This window comes from Vulpes vulpes, chromosome 2 (assembly GCF_048418805.1).
Source record: "Vulpes vulpes isolate BD-2025 chromosome 2, VulVul3, whole genome shotgun sequence".
Lineage (NCBI taxonomy): Eukaryota > Metazoa > Chordata > Mammalia > Carnivora > Canidae > Vulpes > Vulpes vulpes.
In genome coordinates this window covers 41161371-41183802 of record NC_132781.1, presented here as the reverse complement: position 1 = coordinate 41183802, position 22432 = coordinate 41161371, and the positions used below count along the sequence as shown (strand labels likewise).

General features: G+C 55.2%; 1 protein-coding gene across 4 annotated transcripts in view; it reads left to right on the top strand.

Moving 5' to 3' along the window:
- The window catches only part of RAB11FIP4 (RAB11 family interacting protein 4), a 117707-nt gene extending 95476 nt beyond the window's left edge, over positions 1–22231 (top strand). For all 4 annotated transcript variants that reach the window (XM_072747749.1, XM_072747752.1, XM_072747751.1 and 1 more), the window contains 12 exons: positions 5088–5308; positions 6961–7155; positions 7691–7825; positions 8189–8224; positions 9309–9408; positions 9692–9795; positions 10936–11076; positions 12539–12620; positions 13317–13454; positions 13555–13713; positions 14864–15007; positions 16390–22231. In XM_072747749.1, the coding sequence (XP_072603850.1) occupies positions 5088–5308; positions 6961–7155; positions 7691–7825; positions 8189–8224; positions 9309–9408; positions 9692–9795; positions 10936–11076; positions 12539–12620; positions 13317–13454; positions 13555–13713; positions 14864–15007; positions 16390–16506 (1572 nt within the window). In that variant the 3' untranslated portion in view covers positions 16507–22231. The remainder of the gene's footprint in view (positions 1–5087; positions 5309–6960; positions 7156–7690; positions 7826–8188; positions 8225–9308; positions 9409–9691; positions 9796–10935; positions 11077–12538; positions 12621–13316; positions 13455–13554; positions 13714–14863; positions 15008–16389) is intronic.
- Positions 22232–22432: the final 201 nt, after the last annotated feature.

The following is a 22432-nucleotide window of genomic DNA, read 5'->3' as shown; positions in this document are numbered from 1 at the left end:
TCTTCCTGAGCAGAGGGCTGGCTGGGCTTATGATGAGGGATTTCATCCCCAGCCCCGCCACACACCCCTCTCACCCCCTAGCCTGCTCAGCCTCACCCAGACAGCATCCTGGCTTCTCTCCTGCCCCAGACTTGGTGTGTGCCCACCCCCCACCCCTCCCACCCAGTACCTTCCCTGCAGTGGGGTTCCACGTGTGCCTGCTGGTGCCTGGCTGCGAGGGAAGCTGGGATGTGCCCGTTCAAGCTATTTTTACCCAGCCCTGTCCCCACAGAGCTGTTCTTTGGCTCTGAGTTACCGGCTGGGAAGTGGAGCCACTGCCAGGCCTGGGGGTGGATGAGCCAGAGCCTCAGAGCCTGCTGGACTCCCTTGCCTAGGCAGTATCTCATCCTCACACTTATTAGATGGCCCTGGTGGGGAGAAAAGAGGCACCTGTATCTCTGGAACTTGCAAACTTCAGGCTTCCAGAAGCTCAACCCAGCCAACCTCCACCTGATGTGTCACTGGGGGTCAAAGGGATAGGGTCCCAGGGCCTGGATAGAGGCCACTGGGCCTGGAGACACCCCTGGTTGTCTTCTCAACAGTGAAGACAATAATAGCTCAGATTTATTGACCATTTTCTGTGTGTGCTTAGAACGTGTACGAACTCGTTTCCTGATGACATTTAACTCCCTTCTGCAGATGGGGAAACTGAGGCATGGGGGATCCAATAAACCTAAGGTTGCAAAGCTGAGTGGTGGAGCTGGGATTTGAACCCAGTCAGTCCATCTCCAGAGCTTGCTCTCAACACAGCTCTGCCCCACCTCTTCTCTGCCATGTTCCCAGCATCTGTGAGGTGTGAGGCCCTGTTCTATTCTCTGTGGCAGTCTTGCCAGTGGGTATTTCCATCCCTGTTTTTAGATGAGGTCTAGAGGTTGAACAACTCCTCCAGGGTTGCATGGTGGCCTGTGAGCAAGCCACATGGGCACCTGGGCCTCGGGGTTGCCACAGTGGGCTCCTCCCAGCTCCCCATTCTGCGGGGTAGTTTGCTTCCACAGATACCTGCCAATCACCTGCCATATGCTCCCCACAGTGCCGACTGTTGGGGTTTCAGATGCAGACATCTCCAGGGTTACCCCTTTAGCCTCCTCCTCCTCCTCCTCCTCCTCTCCTCCTCCTCCTCCTCCTCCTCTTCCTCCTCTCCCCCTCCTCCTTCTTCTTCTTCTTCTTCTTCTTCTTCTTCTTCTTCTTCTTCGGATTTTATTTATTTATTTGAGACACAGAGAAAGAGGCAGAGACATAGGCAAAGGGAGAAGCAGGCTCCTTAAGGGGAGCCCAGTGCAGGACTTCATCCCTGGACCCGGGATCACGCCCTGAACCAAAGGCAGATGCTCAACCACTGAGCCACCCAGGCGCCCCTAGGGTATTCCTTCTCTCAGGGAATGTGCAAGTGGGGTCCCTTGGAGTCTGTGCTCTCGCTGCCATGGAAATGAAATAGGTGGTATGTGTGACTTGGAGGTGGCATCCCACTAGGGCCAGGTGATGGGGAGGACCAAATAAAGTCATCGTGTCTGAACCCTGCCACACCCCCTCTGGGCATGTGGACAGAGGGACATGGTTGGCCCCTCTGATGCTGGGATGCCCTCTCCCACCATGGGTATTTCTTTTTTTTTTTTTAAACCAGCTTTTGAATTCAGCCTGTGCCAGCTTCCTACAGAGGAAGGGTGACTGTGGAGCCTGCTGGTGGGTAAAGGCGCTCTCACTGGAGAGGTGCTCCCACAGGCAGGCTGTGTGCCTCTGGGCTCCCTCTTCTAGCCAGGGCCAGCTGCATCCAGTCCAGCTGGAGACCGGGTAGGGGTGAGGAGAGGGGACACTGATGATACAGGCCTGCCCTGCCAGAGTAGCTGGATAGGGCCTGTTTTCTCAGCCTCAGCCCTCGATCTCTCTAGAAAACCTTGGTCTTGGATACTTCCCCAGGCCCAGCCTCTTGAGGAGGGCATACTTCCTAGTCTCCAAACCAATGAGTAGTAGCCTTCTAGCACCTTCCAGCAGCTGCCGTGCTTTGCCTCCCTTCCTGAGGTGTTTGGGATCAGAGCAGGCCATCGTCACTTCCAACAGCACCCCTCCCAGGCCTGGTGCTACACCCTTCCCTTTACCAGAGGGTCCAGAGGAATGGAGCAGGGATAGCAGGGCCACTTCTCTCCTGGACAAATGCCAAACCAGTACTGTCCCAGGCCAACCAGGGCGTATAGTTACTTACAGCTGTTTTGATATTATTTGAATTTAGGGGGAAACTACTAAAAATGGTTTTGAAGTTATAAAAATTTTAACTTGCTTTGGGCAAACAACAGTGTATTGAATGGAAAGGTGTTAATGTGGGAAGGCAGCTGATCTTAAGAGAAAAGGCTGTATGTTGAGAGTGAGTGAGTGTGTGTGTGTGTGTGTGTGTGTGTGTGTAGCAAGCGGTGCATGTCCAGAGCCTGGCTCTACGTGTGCGCAGGGCGCTGGGTAGCAGGGAAGTTCCAGGCCAGTCCCTGCCCACCCTGAGCCCCATCTTCCCCACATGTCAGACTAGGACTGTGACTCCTTCATCGCTGCCCCGTACACGTCCTCTGGCTCTCCCGGGGCTGGTGTCAGAGCTGGATGGAGATATGTGCGGGAGACAGACCGGCTGCTGTGTCAATCATGAAGGACCAGGCACATGTGGACTCTGCCCAGTCAGAGTCATGGCTGAGCCAGGCCATTCTTTCCTTTTGGTCCAGCTGTCAGAAGTGGGTATGTTGCTCTGGGGCATCAGGTGAGATGGGGTCGTGGTCCCCACCTGCATATAGTGAGTTGGGTGTCTCTGGGCATCATGCCCGGCAAAAACTGGGCCTCTATGTCTCAGTCTCCAAGGAGACAAACATGAATCAGACACAGCCCAGGCCGGACACCCGGGGAGCATGGCTACTGGTCGCTCCTTGATGCCCTGCTTGCCTCCTGCAAACTTGTAGGTGGGGGGGCAGCAGCCTCCTCAGGACCCCGTGCTGGCCAAGCTTTGAGGAGAGGGTAGGAACTGGTGGCTCACAGTTCAGTCCCACCCTGCCACCAATTCCCGTGTAGCCCCAGGCAAGTCACCTCACCTACGGGGTGCGGGGCGGGGGTGGGGGGAAGGAGACCCAACTGATGGGGCTTTGAGAACCGGAAGTGGCCAAGGACTCCTATAAGCCACAAAGCAAGCATTCCTAGCAAGTGCTAGCCCTGCCTTTGTGGCTGAGAAGGCAAAAAGCTTGCAGAGGAAGGAACAGAGCACATGCGTTGCCCGGCCAGGTGCCCTGCTCTCCTGGGTGGGCTGTCTTCCTCCTGCCTGGTTTCTCCAGGGTCCGCACACTGGCCCAGGCAGCTTCCCGGCGCGGGTGGGAAGCGGGCAGCAGGGACAGAAGGCCCAGGCAGGCTTCATACTTCCTAATATGTTCCTGTGATGCGCAATCTTCTCGTTGTCACCATGAGATTGAAAATCCCATGAAGTGTGGGTCGCGTCACTGATAAATGGAACTAAGCAGGGGGCGGGTGGAGGTAGGTGGCCCTCCGCCTGCTGGCCAGACTTCTGGGGGGCTACTTTCTGAGCCTCAACTCCCTTGTTCATTAACTGGGGAGAAGGATCGCTGTTCTGAAGCTGTCGTAAGCCCGGAGAAGATTCTGCACGGACTCTCAGCTCTGTCTCCAGAACTTGGCGGCTGCTCCGTTAACGTTGGTTTTGCGTTGTTTCTCCTGGGCTGCAGCTTCGGGCTTGCAGAGGAAGAGCTTGCTCAGGGTGCAGGGTCCTGTGAGGTTGGGAGCCATGTGGGGCAGATGAGTGGCCTCAAGGTGGAAAGCGCTGTGCGAACACTGGGAGTGGTTTTAATTACATGGCCCCTGGGCCTCCACAGTTGGGGCGCCTGGCTGCGTGGTGCCGACTTGCCAATCCATCCAGTGCTCGGCCAAGTGATGGCACAGGCAGGAGCCAAGCCCACTAACTGCCAGGAAGTCTTGGTGGGGAGGGAGCCCCAGGAGGGCTGCCTGCCCGCCACCAGCACCGGGGACTGCACCCTTCCAGGTGGGCCCAGCCACGCCTGTCGCTGACCACCTTCCCTGGATGTCCCTGGTCCTGTCCTTGTCTGAGGTGCCTGGAGGCTCTTCACAGGCTTTGTTCTGTTGCCTGTCTTGCAGTCCTGGGGCTGCAGGAACCCCCTGTCGTGGAAGGCTCTACTAGCCCTCGCCAGGGAGCACCCCAAAGAGCCTGGGGAAAGGCTTCTCATCTTGGACAGGTGCAGGTGGAAGCCCCAAGAAGTGGTTTGTCAGGAGCTGCCTCTCAGACGAGGTAAACTCTGAATAAGGCCAGAGCCCTTAACCTGTCAGGTGGTCTCAGCAAAAAGGCCAAGCAAACATTTGTCCCGAACTGACATTGTGGTGGGCCGTGTGCTGGGCACTGGGGACCCACCCCAAGCTCAGAATCGAAGGACCTCGTGTCCTCCTCTTCAGCATGGCTGTGAGGGGCACAGCAGACTGTCCCTCCCGGGCTGGCACCGTGTCTTGTGGCCAGGATTGATTGGTTGAGGTCCTCCCCGGAGACTCCGTGATCCTGTTAGTCCATCGTCCCTCTCAATTTACCGAGGAGGGAACTGCGGTTCACAGAGGCTATTTGACATGCCTCGAATCACGGAGGGAGATTCTGTGCTATGGGATATCCCCATACCCTGCTGCATCCAGCTCTGCTCTGTCGGGGTCGTCATTCCTGGTGGCCATCTGTTACGGCTCTGCCCTTAGCTCAGTCATGGAGCCATTCGGCTGCCTGTGCAGACTGTGACGCAGACCCTGACAAGCTGTCCAGGTGCCTTGAGCGACATAGCTGGCCTGCCTGTGGCCCTTCTCCATGGATGGCTGTCCTAGGGTTCTGGCTCTGTGGGGCTCTCATGAGACAGTCATTGTGAGAGATCCAAGACAGATCACCTGCCAGGTATTGTTACCCTCAAGGTCCTGGGGTCTGGGTTCCCCTGCTCCCCAATCCCTGCTGACATCCTTGAAGTCTGATGAGATGTGCTAAGCCCCGGGGACCCAGCCCCACTCATGGGGTGCCTCTCTGTCTTTCCCAGGGCAGCGAGGTGCCAGGACCTACCTTCGCTGATGGCGAGCTCCTCCCCAGGGGCCCCGGCTTCTTCCCCGAGGACGAGGAGGAGGCTATGACACTGGCCCCTGCTGAAGGCCCCCCAGAGTCAGACACGGACAGCCCGATGGAGAGCACCCAGAGCCTGGAGGGGTCGCTTGCTGAAGAGAAGGATGGAGGGCTCGGGGGCCTGTTCCTGCCAGAAGACAAGTGAGTTAAAACTAGTCTGGAGCGCCACATATCAGAAAGTGGTGGTCATGGCCACCCCAGAGATTTGGAGAGGGTGGGAGAGGGGGTCTAGTGTCAGTTTGACCATATGAAATTGTCAATTTTTAATCATTTTTTTGACCTTAAAAATATAATTTCCTATACATTTTCTCAGTGCAGGGCTTCTCAGACTCCAGGGCCTCTGGAAGTCCAGCTGTTCTCAGTGGGGTCTTTGGAGTTGTTCATCCGGGTGTGTCTTGGGAGCAGTCTGTGAGTGATACTATGACTAGTCACCAAGGACATCTGTGGTCAGGGACCACAGACCTGTTAACCCTCTGGCTCACCATTTTGCCACTTGGTCATTCACATTGCGTTTTGGGGACCCATCACCAAGAGGCACCCAGCAGGGCTGGCTTGTAGTAAAATGTGTAGGAGAAAGAGCTGAGGGGTATGATGAATTCCACCCAAGGCTCTAAGGAACCTGAGGACAAATAAGTAAGTTTAAAAACAAAACAAAACACAGGGTGGAGGTACCAGGAGGGTGCTCTCTTATGCCCTATCATCAACACTCTGATTTTCAGATAGAGACTGGGATCCCTCAAGGGCACAGTTTGAGAATTACTGCCTTAACTGGTTTCCTGCTTCTTGCCACCTGGCCAGGTGGCCCAGCTGGGAGTGTGGAGGCTTAGTAGTTCAGAAAAACCATCATTTATGAGTGGCACCATGCAGACATGACCTCACGACAACTAAAGGGAAGATCTGTTTTGGCAGGTGATGAGCTATGCTTCCTTCTCAGGCTGCAGGCCGGGTCAGCCAGCCCCTGACACGGTCACAGGTCATACCGCAGGGGCCCCCGAGAGAGGCCTAGGCTCTCTGACCCACATTCTTTGTAGAGAGGCTTTTCTGGACTAGAAGTCCCCTCTGTAAATCAGGAGAAGTGCCTCACCTGGCAGCTCGCTGTTATTTATTTTAAAACTTCATTTCTTATTAGAGTCCCAGCCAATTAAACAGAATGTGAGAAAGGTAGAAAAATGGGGAGGATGGAGGGGAATAACCAACCTACTATAATCCCACCACCCAGACCCCAGCCCTGCCACCACAGAAATATTTTCATGCCCTACTTTTCTTATCCTGTAGACCCCTTTTACTTTCTATAACTTAAGTTTTCACATGTAACTTTTAATTCGTACTAATTTTCCCATAGGATTGCTAGTATTTTTTTTACAGACCTTTCAACATTTCGATAATCCATAATTTGATCATTTTATTTCCTAATCCATGTTATAATTTTGCAACTGTAATTTGATCACTTAATTTGCTAGTATTAGCAATGTAGAATATATAATCTTATATACATAAGTTATTATGATTTATGGTGAGTTAATGCAGGGAAACCATTAGGTGCTAAGCGGTGCTTTGCTGCTCTAGAGAATCGCTGGTTTGGACATCTCTCGTGTAGGAACCGTTTCTGTGGCAAAAGGTTTCCCTTAGGATGAGGTCCCCAAAGTGTACTCACCAGGTCAGGAAGCGCAAACTCAACTAGGCTTCTGATCTCTGGCACCGACTGACCTCCAGGAAGGCTGGCTGGTCTCGCCAGTACGAGCTGTGAACGAGGCTGCGTTAACGGCCGCCTTCTCTCCTCCTCTGACACCCAGGTCCCTGGGCCATGCTCCATCCATGACCACGTCAGACCTCTCCACACACTCCACCACCTCGCTTATCAGCAACGAGGAGCAGTTTGAAGACTATGGGGAGGGGGACGATGTGGACTGTGCCCCCAGCAGCCCCTGCCCCGATGACGAGACCAGGACCAATGTCTACTCAGACCTGGGATCTTCAGTGTCTTCCAGGTGGCCCCGTGGTCTTGAATGGCATTTGGGGTACAAGGAAAAGTGGTGGAACCAACCGAAGCTCATCCTGGGGTGGGGGTTCAGAGGGCGGAGTCCTCAGCTACATGGGTTCTGCTCCAGGGGTTTGGGGGTGCTGCCTCGGCACTCTGGTCGGGGTCTAGAATTTTTTATCTCTCCTCCTATCTTGAGGAAGAATCAGAATTAACCCACGTGGGGGGCTGCAGACTCTGGGGTCTTCATTGTCTTGCTCCCTAGCACCTTGGTGTTGAAGGGTCCTTCCAGGTGACCTACAGACCTAGTCATGACTTACTCTGCCATTAGCTTTCAGCTGCTGTATCTGTGAAATGGGTACTGTTCATTGGCTTATTCTCTGAGGGTTTTGAGGGAGGGAAGATCTGTTGCTGTGTTTCTACTTCATCTGCCCCTAAATGCACGTACAAAAGGTTCACGTGTATTGCAGAATCTTGTAAAACAAGCTCAGCAGGATGGACCAGACTGGAGAGCAGGAGGTGATTTCTTTTCTCTCCTCAATCAGTGCGGGGCAGACCCCAAGGAAAATGCGGCACACCTACAACAGTGAATTGCTGGATGTTTACTGCTCTCAGTGTTGCAAGAAAATCAACCTGCTGAATGACTTGGAAGCCCGGCTGAAAAACCTGAAGGCCAACAGGTGAGTCCCCAGGACCCAGCAGAGGGATGGGAGACCAGGGCTAGGTGGGGCGGGGGGTACCCAGAAGAGGAAGCTGCAGGTGAGGTGGCCCCATTCTGTCGTGGCAAGTGAGAGCACTGTTAGAGTGGGATTGATCCCGGGGAGCTTGCATTTTTCTGCAATGGGAAAATCAAGGTGCTTCTACTCAGAGCCAAGCTGATTACTTGGGGCTTCTACTCAGGGCCCACCTGCAGTGGGTGGGACAAAGCTCCATGGTGCACTCAGGTCTCTTGCAGCCACAGCAGAGTAAGGAGTGTACTGGAGCCCCCTCTGTTCAATGACTGTCCTTTCTCTCTCTCTCTCTCTCTCTCTCCCTCTCTCTAGCCCTAACCGGAAGATCTCTAGCACAGCTTTCGGACGGTAAGGCACCCCCTTGGGGGAATGAAGAATCCCACAAGTGCAGGCAGAGCAGCCAGATGAGGTCTACTTCTGAAAAAGAAGGGCCAGGAGCAGTTGGCCTCGCCCAAGCCCCTGGCTGTTTCAGCTTCAAGCAGGCACACCTGGGACACCCAGGGAGACACAGCCCATCTCATGGCTGTGGGGCCGCTCCCTGCTCTCTGGGACTAGCAGCTGTACCAGTGCCTCCCGGGGTTCCTGCTGACTGAGGTTGGGCACGAGGGTGCTCCATTGGAGCTGGTCACTTGGCTCCAGGTTATATCCTGCACAGCTCACTTCCAAGGATCCCACCCTGGATCTCAGGATCCAGCTTCTCCTGTAGGCTGGCCTAGGTCTATGCCCTGGGCCCTGGGAGCTGCCGGCAAGTGCCCAGGCCCTGGCTCAGGAGCAGAACTGGGACAGGACAGCCCGTTGGCAGACACATGGCTGCTGCCTGGCAGGGAGCAGGAAGTGGGAGCCTCTGGAGAATGGTAGCTGGGTTTTGCCTCTAGCAAGAGTTCCCTCGGCCAATGTTGGCCTGTTTGTAGACCCACCCAGCCGGCTGCCCTGTTGAGTCTGGGTGGGCCTCCTTCCCTTTGCCCGTTCCCACCGTCCCCAGAGATGCAGGAGGAGCTGGTTTGCTGGAGGGGATTGAGTCTTGCTGGGAGGCCTCGAGAGGACCCTCTGCCAGCACTGTGGGGCCAGTCTGTCTTCACTGGGCAGGTTTACAGCTGGAGGGAGGTGGTCGGGGGGGTTCATGTGCCCACTCTGGTCACTGGGTAGTTACTGGCTAGAACACTGGCATGAAGAGGGGTACTGAGCAGCAAGGCAGAGCCGTGATGGATTGGCCATATCTGCCAGGGCTCTGGAAGGGTATAGCAGCCCATCTACCATCCTGAACCAGATGATCTCTTGAGTTCAGAGGTCAGGCAACTCTCCTCCCCTGACTGGGTGAGGACAGCCTCCATGGCTGGGTTCCTAGTCCCCTGTCAGTGCATAGCCTGCTCTGGATCCCAGTTCCCAGAGGCCGGCCTCTATAGCCCTCCACCCCCGCTCCAACCCCTTTCAGGCAGCTCATGCATAGCAGCAACTTCAGTAGCAGCGATGGTAGCACCGAGGACCTGTTCCGAGACAGCATTGACTCTTGTGACAATGACATCACCGAGAAGGTGGGTCCTGGCTGGGCAGAGGTGGGGCTTGATGGGTGCATGCCCCTGGGGGTGGTGGGGAGTGTTCCAGCAGCTGTCTGGGGACCTGGGAGACGGAGACCGTCTTTGTCCCAGGAGGTGGGGATGGGTGGCCCTTATAATGTGAGCACACACACCCCTGCCCTCACCACCCTTCATGTACAGACACTTGGAGGGCCTGGCCATCCGTTCCACAGTTTCTGCTTCTCTGTCCTGTGAACTCAGAGGCCCCTTCACCCCCACCCCCTCTGCCTCCTGCTTGCAGGTGAGCTTCCTGGAAAAAAAGGTGACCGAACTAGAGAATGACAGCCTGACCAACGGAGACCTGAAAAGCAAACTGAAGCAGGAGAACACACAGCTGGTGCACAGGTTGGGGCCAGGGGGCTGGCTCAGCGGGGGTGGGGTGGAAGTTGAGGGAGAGCCTGGCTGTGACTGGGGAACAGATGGCAGTCTCTGTTGTAAGGGCCCCTGAGAAAAGCAGGGGGTGGTCACCTACACGTCTTGCCCCTCCTCTCTAGATGCTGGGATGCTTCAGCCCCTTGCTATGTGGCCCTGCCCATGCAGGATGGCAGGGGGAACTGGTCTCTGGGAACTCAGAAATGGGTTGGAGCTTGACCTTGACCTCCAGGTCTGCAGCACCAGGGCAAGCCTAAAGGCAGGAGTCCCCTATTTCTCTGACTGACAATGATGATAGTCTGACGCCCCTTCTGGGGAGAAGCTCTGTAGAGGGAGAGGCTGATGTGAGTCGGGGATTTGCACCTCTGCTAGTGAAAGGGTCCAGGCATTGCTGCCCCTCATTCTGACAGAGGCCCACTGACCACGACTGCGGTGAGGTAGTGTATGTAGGGTGTAGGGGTCCTCACGGGTTGGCATGAAACTCAGTAAACTGATCCTCACCCAGGGTCTGGTCCTCAATGTTATAGGGCCCAAGGATGGGTTCTGTTATGCACCCTAGAAAGTCAGCCTCCTGGAGGGACTATTACCTTGAAATGTGCCCTAGACTGATATGCCACCTAGGCTGCTAGAAGGACCTGGCCCTTTCCTGGGTCTGGCACACTCTGGGTCACTATCCAAGGACTTGCCTGTTTCTGGAATCAAGGCTCCCATAGCTGAATTACTGGTCAGAGGGGTGGTGGCCAGGCAGGAGAGCAGGAGGAGAAGCCGAGGCCTGAGGACTGCTTCATGCAGCCATGGCAGGGCTTGCCATCCTTCCCTGTGCCTGGCCTGGGAATGCCACCTTCTCGGTGGAGCCCTGCTCGCCTCTGGACCAACCGCCAGGTCCTCCTGGCATGCTTGCCTGATCCACCTCTCCTTCCATGCTGGGGTGTCCCTAATTCATCTGTTGAAGCTGCTGACCCACAGGCCTGGCGAACATGCTGCCACTTCCCACAGCCCAGCTATTGCTGAGCCAGGGTCTCAGGGCTGTTAGTAGTTGCAGCCAGGGTTAGGGCAGGAAGACACCATCCATGAGAGCTGGCCCTGGACTGGCGTGCGTACCCCTCTCCTCAGGGTGCATGAGCTGGAGGAGATGGTGAAAGATCAGGAGACCATGGCTGAGCAGGCCCTGGAGGAGGAGGCACGACGACACCGTGAAGCCTATAGCAAGCTGGAGAGAGAGAAGAGCACGGAGATCGAGCTGCTCAACACCAGGTGGGCCCCTGCCAGGGACAGCCTCCCCGCAGAGCCCTCTGCCCACGGCTGCACCCTCCACTCCTAGTTGGGGCCTATGGGACAGGCATGGTCCCCATTGTATAGATGGAATGCTGAGCCCGGAGTAAAGCCCTCCGTTCTAACAGTTCTCCTCTTGATCCCTGAGCAGCTGAACACGTTTGCCAGGAAGTATATAACAGAATCATCGTAGTAGCATTGCTCATACTAGGTACACCTGGAAATAACACTCCTGTCTATCAACGAGAGAACAGGTGGAAGAACAGTGGGTCTAATGTCCAGGCTCGGGGCTCCCCCTGCTGTCAGATTCTCCCAACCCTGAACACTTGGATGTGTGGACCCTGGTTCCCCGGGACCAAGGTCAATGGAAAAGCAGGGCCTGGTTTCCTTTGGGCTTTTGGGCTGCAGGGATAGCTGTTGGAAGCTGAGGCCAGCAGAGAGAGGAGTATTGGCCTGGGAATCTGGGTTGGTCACCCTTCAGCTCCATGACTTTGGACCTACCGTGTCATTTCCTGGGCCCTACTTTCCCCATCCGTCATCCCTCCCTTCCTGCCCCGTCGAGTGACTATGAGGGCAGCAGAGATGCTGCATATCAGAGTAGTACGCATAGGTAAAGACCATGAAAAGTCCCAGGACTGCCCTCACTACAGGCCAGGAAGGCCACCCGCAAGCTACCTCTCCCTGGCAGAGAGGACAGCTACCCCTGTGCTCCTGGGGAGCCCAGAGGGCAGTGGAGGTCAGGAGGCCATCGCTCCAGGAAGAAAGTGTTAAGTGCAAAGGAGAGGGAATGTTCTGTAGGAGTCAGTGGAGAAATGACCCTACACTATTCTGGTGCCACTGACAGCCCAGCTCCCCTGCCCTCTTCTTGGGTCACTTAAGGCAACCTGGGTACCTGGGCTGTGTCTCCTCCTGGAATCCATTAGGACAGCATCCTGTGAACACTAACACAGAGGATTATGACCACCAGAACCAATCCCCGTGGGTGTCAGAGGTGGCTGCCGGGAGAGCCAAGCAAAGAGCCTGGGGGGAGATGCCAGGGAGAGAAAGCAAATATTGTCATTGGTTTACCAGTGTGAGTTCTAATAGGAGGGCCCAGCCACAGGAGCCACAGGAAGACTATTTAGCAGGAAAACCTCCCCTCTGTTGTTTGAGGCTCTAAGGATACGTGCAAAAAGAATCCCATGTTCTTATTCACAAATGAATGTTTCCTTTTATCAAAAACATAAGGATGGTGATTCATTGTTTTTACCATTTTGCCTCGGATGACAGGAAGCTCAAAGCTGTGTTACCATCTGGAACAACTATTCATATTCTCTTGGTCTCTCGCTCTCTGTTGCTTTCTGGCATCTTTCCTCCTCCAGGCAGCAGAAGATCGCTGCAGATTGTCTGTCTATTGTAAGATCACCTCCATTGCTGACATTTTGGTCTTTCTCCTTCCCCCTAGAGTGCAGCAGCTAGAGGAGGAAAATGTGGAGCTCAGAACAACAGTGACCCGGCTCAAGGCACAGACAGAGAAGCTGGATGAGGTGAGCGGCAGGTCGCAGCGTCTCTCAGACTTGGATCTGGAGCTGAATCCACAGAGAGGCAGTGTTGTCCACAAAGACCCTTAGTTGCTAGTTTCTGAAATTCTAATATTATTGCCCTAGGGGCACCTTGGTGGCTCAGTAGGTTAAGCATCTGCCTTTAGCTCAGGTCATGATCTTGGGGTCCTGGGATCGAGTCCTGCATCCAGCTACTTGCTCAGCGGGCAGTCTGCTTCTCCCTCTGCTCCTGCAAGTTTTTTCTCTCTCTCAAATAAATAAATGAAATCATTTAAAAATTGCCTTAAGAACAAAAAGCAATAAAATATGAATAGTAATTTGTCTTTCTATATTTCTGATTTTCCAAATTTTTCTTATTGTGAATATATTTTCTTATATAATGGAAGAAAACAATAATAAACCAAAGAGAAGGAGGTTAGCTTTCGTTTGGCTGCACCTGATTCAGGTTTCATCTGGCACCGCTGGAGGACTTCAGAGGCCTCACCTCTTTTAGCTGTGTTTCTAGAATCACAAGGGACCTGGCTGCTTCCTTAAGCAGTGACTCAGAGGGCCCCGTCCAGGGGGCTGTCTGGATTCCCAGCCCCACACCGGGTCCCGGGGCAGGGTGAGCCTCTCTGGGAGCTCTCCTCCCTGACTCGGTGCCCCCGGTGCCGCCGGTGCCCCCGGTGCCCCCGCCTCCAGGAGCGGCAGCGCATGTCCGACCGGCTGGAGGACACGAGCCTGCGGCTCAAGGATGAGACGGATCTGTACAAGCGCGTGATGGACAAGCTGCGGCAGAACCGCCTTGAGTTCCAGAAGGAGCGGGAGGCGACGCAGGAGGTGGGTCCCCGGGCTGGGGGGTCGGGGGTGGAGGCACCAGGGCTTCGTCCCGCAGCCCTGCTCCCCCAGCCGTCCCCCAGCCCGCCTCTCTCCCATGCAGCTCATCGAGGACTTGCGAAAGGAGCTGGAGCACCTGCAGATGTTCAAGCTGGACTGCGAGCGGCCGGGCAGGGGTCGCAGCTCGTCCTCTGGCCTGGGCGAGTTCAATACCAGGGCCCGCGAGGTGGAGCTGGAGCATGAGGTCAAGCGGCTCAAGCAGGTAGGCCTCGGAGCCTCGGGCCCCGCAGGATGGGTCTTTGAGGGGCCGAGGGCTGGAGCACCGCCCTCCCACACGCAGTCCCGTCTGCTCCTGTCTGCTCCCCTCGACCGCCCTGACCATCGGGGCTGCTCGGCCCTACCTCCCTGCTTGGCAAGGTGGCCTGCCTGCCTCTAGGCCTCCAGGCCGCGTCTGCTGCGAGCCCCAGGGGCTCTGCTTGGAGGCCATGAGAAGAAATAGACACCACTCTGCTGTCCTTGGTGATGGGCTGGCGAATGAGACCCCACCCCGCCCAGCTGCACAGCGCTGTCTCGCTGTGTTGGGTTCTCCCAGAAGCAGATCCCGAGCCCAAGGTTCCATTTCAGATGGTTCCCAGGAGCACTTCCATGACTGGGGAACAGGATCAGGAGGGGCAGAGACCAAGCGGGGCAGTGATGGCAAGTGGAGCCCCCACTCAGCCTAGCCTGACCCCAGGGGGGCAGGAAACTGCTGTATAGATTATACCCCTGAGCTGGCTTCACCAGCATCCCACAGCAGTCCTAAAACCCCGGCTCTTTCTCATTCATGACAGGGCACCCAAAGTCCAAGGTTTGAGCAATTAGGAGACTTTGGGCAAAAGTTAGCCCATGGTGCTGGCACATGGGGTCTGGGCAGGGCACCGTGGGGCCACCCATACTCGGGAGCAAAACTGTCCCTGGAAAGAGTTCTCCCAGAGCAGGATCCTGAACCTAGGTACAGGAGGAGCCCAGAGCCAGCCTGCCAGCCCAGGGACCCCAGAGCATCACTTGTATGGAGCACTGGTGTTGAAAAAGGAGCCACCCAGTGGGCAGGGTCCCCACATGGGACTTCAGGAGCTCCTCTGCTGGCTCACCCACCCTCAAGGAGGAAGGGATGGCCAGGAGCCCTGCCCCTATCTGGAAAGTTAGTGCTCCTGAGTGGGCCTATAACTCCTCCTCAGGTCCCCAGGACCTCCCGAGACCGAGGCCTTCCCCCTGAGCCTGGTAGAGGCCACATCATTTCTGGGTATCTTGAGCTAGCCAAGAGGGGCTAGCTCTGAGGGGAGGGTCCTGGTGGGAGTCAGGAGACTGTGAATGCCAAGAAGTGGGTTCTGGACACTTCTTGGGGCTGACACTGCCTTTGTCCTGTTCCACAGGAGAATCATAAGCTGCGAGATCAGAATGATGACTTGAATGGACAGATCTTGAGCCTCAGCCTCTATGAAGCAAAGAACCTCTTTGCCACCCAGACCAAAGCCCAGTCTCTGGCTGCAGAAATAGACACAGCCTCTCGCGATGAGGTAACGTGCCCACCCGTTCTTGCTCTGGAGCTTGGCCCTTCCTCTGTGAGCCACTTCCTATCCCCATGTGCTGTGATGAGAAGCCCCAGGCTGCCCCAAGTGGAAAAAGCAGACCAGAGCCTGGTTCCTGAGAGTCCCCATCTGTAGCTCCCTGCAGCATGCTGAGCTGTGAGGGAACCTGGCTCTAGGTGGAGTTACATCGGCTCTGATTCCTTGCCTGTGCAGGGAGAAGCATGGATTTGGGAACAGTGAAGTCTGAGTCTTAGCTCTGCCAGAAACATGCCAAATGGCCAGTTGACCAATACGTTTCCATCAACCTCTCCTAGTATAGGAGAGGCTGGAACTCACCTTCCTCCAGCCCACAGGGGGAAAGGCACTAGCGTTCTTGAGCACTTGCTTGTAGTATATCTTCCGACACCTCAAAGGCTTTCTGGACACTTCCATGTCACAGATTGGGAAACTAGGACACAGGTCACCCAGCCCGTGGAGAGAGGACCCAGGTCTCCAGAACCAAAGTCCATTCCTTCTTCCCCACCAGGGTGTGGTTATAAAAGATCAGGCCTCCAAAATACCCTGGTTACATTTTAACATGAATCCTAAGAAGTCCCTGAACCCCTTAGTCTGGGCTTGGGATGCAGAGCTAAGAGCTAATCCCTAGTCTCAAAGGGATCAAGCCTGGGGCCAGAGCCAGCTTTTCAGGGACATCCTAAAGGACACGTCAGGATGGACCTGTGCTCGGGGAGTGGCAGGGATGGGGTGAGGAAGGGGCCATTTCAGGTAGAGGAAACAGCTAGAGGTGGCCTGGAGTCCCAGCTTAAGGCCCTAGGACTTTGGATGTCATTTTTTTTTAAAAAAGATTTTATTTATTTATTTATTTATTTATTTACTTATTTATCTATTTATTTATTTATTTGTTTGTTTGTTTGTTTATTTATTTATTTATGAGAGCCAGAGAGCCAGAGAGCCAGAGACACAGGCAGAGGGAGAAGCAGGCTCCCTGTGGGGAGCCCGATGCAGGACTCCATCCCAGGACCTGGGGATTATGGCCTGAGCCAAAGGCAGACACTCAACCACTGAGCCACCCAGGTGCCCCTGGAAGTCGTTCTTGACTGTAAATGTCTTTGGCCAGTGTTCTCAGCCTGTACCAAGTAATTGCTCACGCTTGGGTCACTCCACAGACCAATTCTGATCCCTGGGGGTGGGGTGTGGGCATCTGCAGAGCCCACACCTTTGGTGTGTATTCTTACTGCTTTTGCTTGTTTCTGGCCCCTGAGTGCTGAGGCTGGCCTTGGGGCTGCCTTGCCCAGAGTCTCCTTAGCCCCTCTGTCGTGGGGTACCGGGTTGCTGCTGAGCCTCTGACCTGCCTCTCCTGTTCCCTCCAGCTCATGGAAGCCCTAAAGGAACAGGAGGAGATCAACTTCCGGCTGAGGCAGTACATGGACAAGATAATCCTGGCCATCCTGGACCACAACCCCTCCATCCTTGAGATCAAACACTGAGATAAGGGCTGGCTGCGGCACGGCCTCAGGGACCCTCAGACCCCCAGACCTGCCTGAGGATGCGGCCCCAGCCGGGCCTCACACACACACCGGAAATGTATCTCTGGCCACCCTGTCCTGTGTGCGGTGTGTATGCGGGGAAGCCGTGCACACAGCAAGGGCTGAACGTGGGGCCATGGCCGTGGAGGACCTCTGTGCGGTCGCTATCCGTGCATTCTGTGGTCCCTGTGCAAGGACAGACAGTACTGGTGGTGGGAAGGACAGGGTCTGCTATCAGGAGCTGCTGTGATCATGAGAACTGGAAGATTGTGTTTCAGATACTGGATAAAAATGATTCTACCTCTGGGGATAAGGATTAAATCACGCGCTAGTGAGACAGGCTCTTTCACCCCACCGCTGTTCCCTCTGGGAGTGGGAGCAGATTGAAGATTTTTTCTAGGAGCTGGAATGCCCAACAGCTGCATCCTCCCCAACCTCTTCGGCCACCTCTGAAGCCTAGGTGCTCAGGCTCTGAAAGGAGGAAGGGGCCCTCCCAGAGCCCCTCCCAGGCTGGCAGCCCCCCGTGATGCTTGTGCGCTGTGTGTCCAAAGGACTCGGGCCTACAGAGGAGCTGACGTGGGGCGACCTTCGTTCTAAGGGTTCTTGGCATTTTGAGAGTTCCCCGTACACTTCCCCATCCCTACTTCACCTACCTCTTTCTGTTTGATTTTTAAGACCGTGAAAAATAAGCAGCACTTCACTTGGGTGTACAATGAAGGGATTAAAAGGAAGGAGACGGGCTGGGGGCCAAGGGTGTCTCAAGCACGTATTGGCGTTGGGCATCCCAAGACTTGCTTTTCAGGGAGGAGCGTGTTCCCATCCCTGTTCCGTCTCCTTCCCTCTGGCTGCATTTTCCCAGGAGCCCGCAGGTACTGGTGGGCTGGGAGTGGGCCCTGCTTTCCAACTCCTGTTCTCCACGTGGCCTGGGGACAGCAGGCCTCAGCCTATGATTTTTGGATTCTGAGCTCTGGGCTTGGCTCAGCTGGATAGCAAGGTCCCCGCGTTCCAGCACCGTTCAAAAACACTCTTGCATTCCGATCTCTGCCAGGAGAGGGGTGCTGGCGAGAGACACAGTTGGGGTCAGACATTTTAGGGAAACCTTAGTCTTCCATCCTCCTGACATGTGCTGGAAAGGCACACTCTGGATTTTTAATGTGATCTTTTGTTCTAGGCAGCTGGGAGTAGATATGGTACTTTGAGTTTTACTTTGAGTTTGTCTCAGTTGTATATGGCTTGTCATTCATTTCTTTAGTCCAAACATGTATGAACTACGTGTAGATAAATATGAATGGTCTTATATCCTCCCCCCCCCCCCCCCCCCGCTGCAGTTTCGTGTTGTCTTCAGCAACTCTAGTGTAAAAAGGAAGGTTTAGGCATGTTGGGGAGGGGCATGGAAGCGTGTGCACAGAGAAGAGAGGGCAGGAGAGGGTGAGAAGGGGCTTGGGGTCTTGGGTTTGTATGTACCCTGTTCACAAAGGTAGGGATTGGCCAGGACTGATCTTCGTTCCATTCCACTCAACTTCTGCTTTTGTTGGCTTGTGTGATTTCTGCTTAAGCATATGTTTGGGATTTGTTCCATGCTACAGATAATGGGGCTGCCTTGGTCTGATCCAGGACTTTGGGGCCACCTACCCCAGGAAGACTAGGGCAAGGGATCAGTCTTCTAAGAGTCTCTCAAGCCCCTAGGATGCTGGTCCCCTTGGCTCTTCCAGGGGTCTGAGGAGCAGCAGTAGAAAGAAGGCCAAGAGGAGTGGATTTCTTGAGAATATGCTAATAGTAGAGAATGGTCCCGAATTGAAGGGAAAGAAGGACCTATCATGACTTGGCTTTGGTCTGGATTTTACTTTGGAAGGAGTCCTACAGAGGCCAACCAGATCAAGGTCCTCAAGGTCCATGGGGGACTCGCCCCAGGGGTGAACATTTTATACATAAAACTTTATATGCCCTTTAGCTGCACTGGTATGGAATTCCAGAGAAGGTTTCAGAGGCCTGGGTTACACAGTCCCTATGTGGGAGGGAGTTTCTGCTTTGTTGCAGAGGGACGGAAAAGGTGGGCTGACAATGTTTTGCTGCCTCCTTCCTGAAGGGGGCACCACAGGACCAGCCTCCCCGAGGAAGCCGGAGTCTGAACCGCCCCAAGGGGACCTGGTGCTGTGCATGGGATCTCTGGAAGACCGCCGACTTTAAAATGAGGCCTGGGTTACATGGACTTTGTCTCAAGTTAAATCCAACTTTCTGTAGCCAAAATCTTCTAAAACCTAGGCTAACTGGCTTTTAAAGTGTCTTTAGCTGCTCTTCCATGCGGGAAAGCAAGCCCTAACGGAGGCACATGGCCCCAGGGCCCCAGCCCCATGGCCCCAGCAGGGGTTCCAGAGCGCCCTAACTCTGGGGGCAGGTGGGGCCGACCCCGCCCCCCCCCCCCCCCCGTGCTTCCCCCTCCTCTTCGTGTTGTCCGCGTGAAAGTTCTGCACTTGCCCCTCGGCCCTGGAGCCGCTGGGTTGGACACACGACGCCCAGCTCCCTGTGCATTCCGGCAAACGGAAGCTAACTCCCAGTAGAAGTTACGTTCCACGCAATGCTTGGGACACGTTCAAAATGGGGAGATTTAAAAATTCTGCCACCTGGGCCTAATCCCCAGAGGTTCTGATGCCAGTGGTGTGGGGGCGCGGCCCAGGTATTTGGAAAGGTTAAAGAGTTCCCCAGGTGATTATAATTTAACTAGGTGCCTGGGTAGGGGGGATGCGCTTTGTGTTTTGTTTTCGCTGAACCTGGCAACTCTACCAAGTAGGGATTCGTAGTAACTCTTCCGAGGTTTAGGGGGGCTTCGGGGGCACAGGAAGGGGGGTTCTGTAACAGACCCAACTTCTTAACACAGCACTCGGCCATCCTTACATCCAACTGGAAGGCAAAGAAAATTTGCAGAATCAGTGAGTGAGCTTTGGTCAAGTCAGACAAATTATTTTTTGAGTTGGTAGATTCTTTGAGACTTGTCAGAGGGAGATTCCTTTATTTTGACTTTATTTCTGACTTACTGCAAACCTCTTACAGAGCCCAAGAACGTCCCAAAGCACTTGGACCTGAAACAGTGGTTTTCAGCTTGGGCTGTGCATCGGGATAACCTGGGGAGGCTTGGGAACTGTGCTGACTAGGCCAAATCGCCGGCTGCCCGGCCCCAAGATTCCAATTTAATCAGTGTGGGGGTAGCCCAGGCATCCAGATGTTCAGAGAGCTCCCCGGGTCATGCTGATGTGTAGCCCAAGGTTGAGACTGGAAGGTTGCTAGTCAGGGGTAGAGGAAATGGGTGGAACTGCCTGTCTGATTTGTAACCCAGATTCTACCTTAACGGTGGGGTGTCAGTGGCTTTGAAGGGTAGTGAGAAGTGGGTGGATCCCTCACCCCGGATGGGAGGCCAGGTGCCTTCAGGAACTGGTGTATCCAGCTGTTCTCACCAGCCTGGGGGTTAACCAACCTAAGTGGGCCTATTCTGGAGCCGGAGTAGAACAGAGTCAAGGGTCAGGGAGGGGTTGTCCCCCTGAAAGCAGCCCCAGAAACAGTCATTTACTTGCATGGCTGAGCAGGAGGGGACGCTGGCTTTTTGGGTTTTGTCTCTGGTTTTCAGGCTGGGTGGATGAGTATCACCCCCCGCTCCTCCACTGTTAGTAGCCAAACCAGCATCCCCCTCCATGTCCTAGAGGCTCTGGGCACTAGTCTGCTGGCAAGTCTGGTTCCTGCCCCAGTCAGGTCCTGGTGGTCAGGAGGGCACAGTGTAGGTGTTTTTGTTTCAATGAGGAACTTAATAACCAGCAGGGGCCAGTGGGGCCTGGTGGCTCAGGAAGAAATTAAGCCCACTTTTTGTGCTCTTGGGTATGTGTGTTCAATGCATTAGCAGATTTAAACCCAAAAGCAGGGTAAGTTTGGGGATGGTCACCATGCTGAGGAAAGGACTGTTCGGCTGGCAGATCCATAGCGACTCTTTTAAAAAGAGCTAAAGAGGGTTTTAGATTGAGTGTCGGCATCCTCACTGGTGTTCCCCCTTTGGGACTAGGGCAGCCCCTGTAGGGTGATGCTTCAGGCTGATGGAGACAGATCGGCCTGCTGAGGGACCACGTACCCCCAGGTGACAAGCAATTTCCTTCCCCCCCGCTGACCTTAGGGACCTTCTGGGCCTGTCCTACCCACACAGCAGAACAGCCCTAAGGCCCTTCTGCCACTCTCTGCTGCCTACATGAGAAAATCAGCTGTCCTCTGGAAAGGTTTCTAAAAGTATAGACCCTGGTGAAGTGTGAGGCTATAGGATGTCGGTACCCCTGTCTCATAGGCTCCTTCTCTGTCTCTGTGGCTGTAAGGGAGGGCTGTCTGCCCCGAGCAGGAGGGTGGCTGAGAATGGGATCCCACCCAGGGCTGCCCTGTGCAGGATGTGAGTGCTGTTGCCTGGGGTGGGGACTGGGCTTCCTGCCGGGCCCCTGGGTGGGGGTTGGGGGGACTGCACCTCCTGCCAGGCCCCTCTGCTTTGCTGTGCTGCACAGGCCGTGTTTTGTCCGCATGGTTTGGGGTCATTGTCCTTGTGCCTTTTTTATTCCCTGTCTCCACTGTACAGGATTCTCCACGCCCCCCACTGCCCCTTTTCTATATCCTCTCGTTCACCCCGGTCCTCTCGAAGCCCCGTCAGTGTGTACATAGCGTCCCACTAGGTGTCCGCGTGCATCTAGCATGCCCTCCTCCACGCTGGGTGTGCTCCCAGGCCAGGCCTCCCAGCACGTTTATCCACTTGGAGAGGCTCTGCCTCCTGCTCCTCGCTCAGCCTCGCAGACTTGATAACTTTGTACAGAACTCTTTTCATTATGGTCTTAAGCTTGGAGGGCTCGGACCCACTTAGCCCCTCATCTAGCCTGCAGCTAGTTTAGAAGCCTTGCACACCAGAAAAGGGTAACTTTTGTGTCAAGCACCTTCTCCCACACACCTCTTCCTGTATTGGGGTCAACATTTCTAGAAAGCAGAGTGCACCTTCCTAACCATGGGCCCCCGGGCCGGGCAGTACGGGGTCTGCAGCAGCGCCCCAGACCCTAGAGCAGTGCGGCTCCCCGCACTTGGCACAGGGCTGCTTCAGGACCACCGCCATCTGGTGTCTCGAACAGCTTTGGACTCCAGGTGGGAAGAAAGAAGAGGCTGCTTGCTGCTCCCCCGGCCCATCGTTAACAACTGCCGAGCTCTTCCTCCTCCGCCCAAGGTGCTCAGACCCGAGTGCCATTAACTCCCGGACTGCTGACTGGCCTGCCCTGGGACCGGCGTTGTTGAGGACTCGCCTCGGCTCCCTTTGTCCCAGCTCTTCCTGCTGTCTTGGCTGGATCCCCCGGGGCCCAGATGGGATAAGCTGTGCGTGTGGCCTCCTGGCCAAGGGTTGGTTGGTTGGTTAGATGGCTTTGACTCTGTGGGATTCCACTTGAGTCTTCCCCCAGGAGCCTCCATCTGGAAGCAGGCTTAACTTTGGGGCTGGGGTGAGCCCTCCACCTCCAGGCCCTAGGGGAGGGAGGAAGGGGGGAGGCCCAAAGCTGTGTCCCAGGGCCTCAAGCGCTCTGCCTCCTACCTGCTTCTAGCCAAAAAGGAGCAGGCTCTCAGAGGCAGACTCCTTCAGGAACTCTAATGTACAGACCAAGGTGTAAATAAACAGTTTGCTTTTCTTGCCTGACTTGATGATGAATTTCTGTGGCTGGGGGAGGGAGGGTAGAAGAGGTGAGACCTGGTTCCAGGGCTCTGGGGGACAGACAGTTGTCTCGAGGGCCTGGGTGACTGGTGCTGTCCTCCAGGTGCAGGGCACAGCAGGGGGTCACCCCACAAACCCTCTTTTTGGCCAGCTGTCCCTAGGAGAGGAGCTGTGGATCCCAGAAGC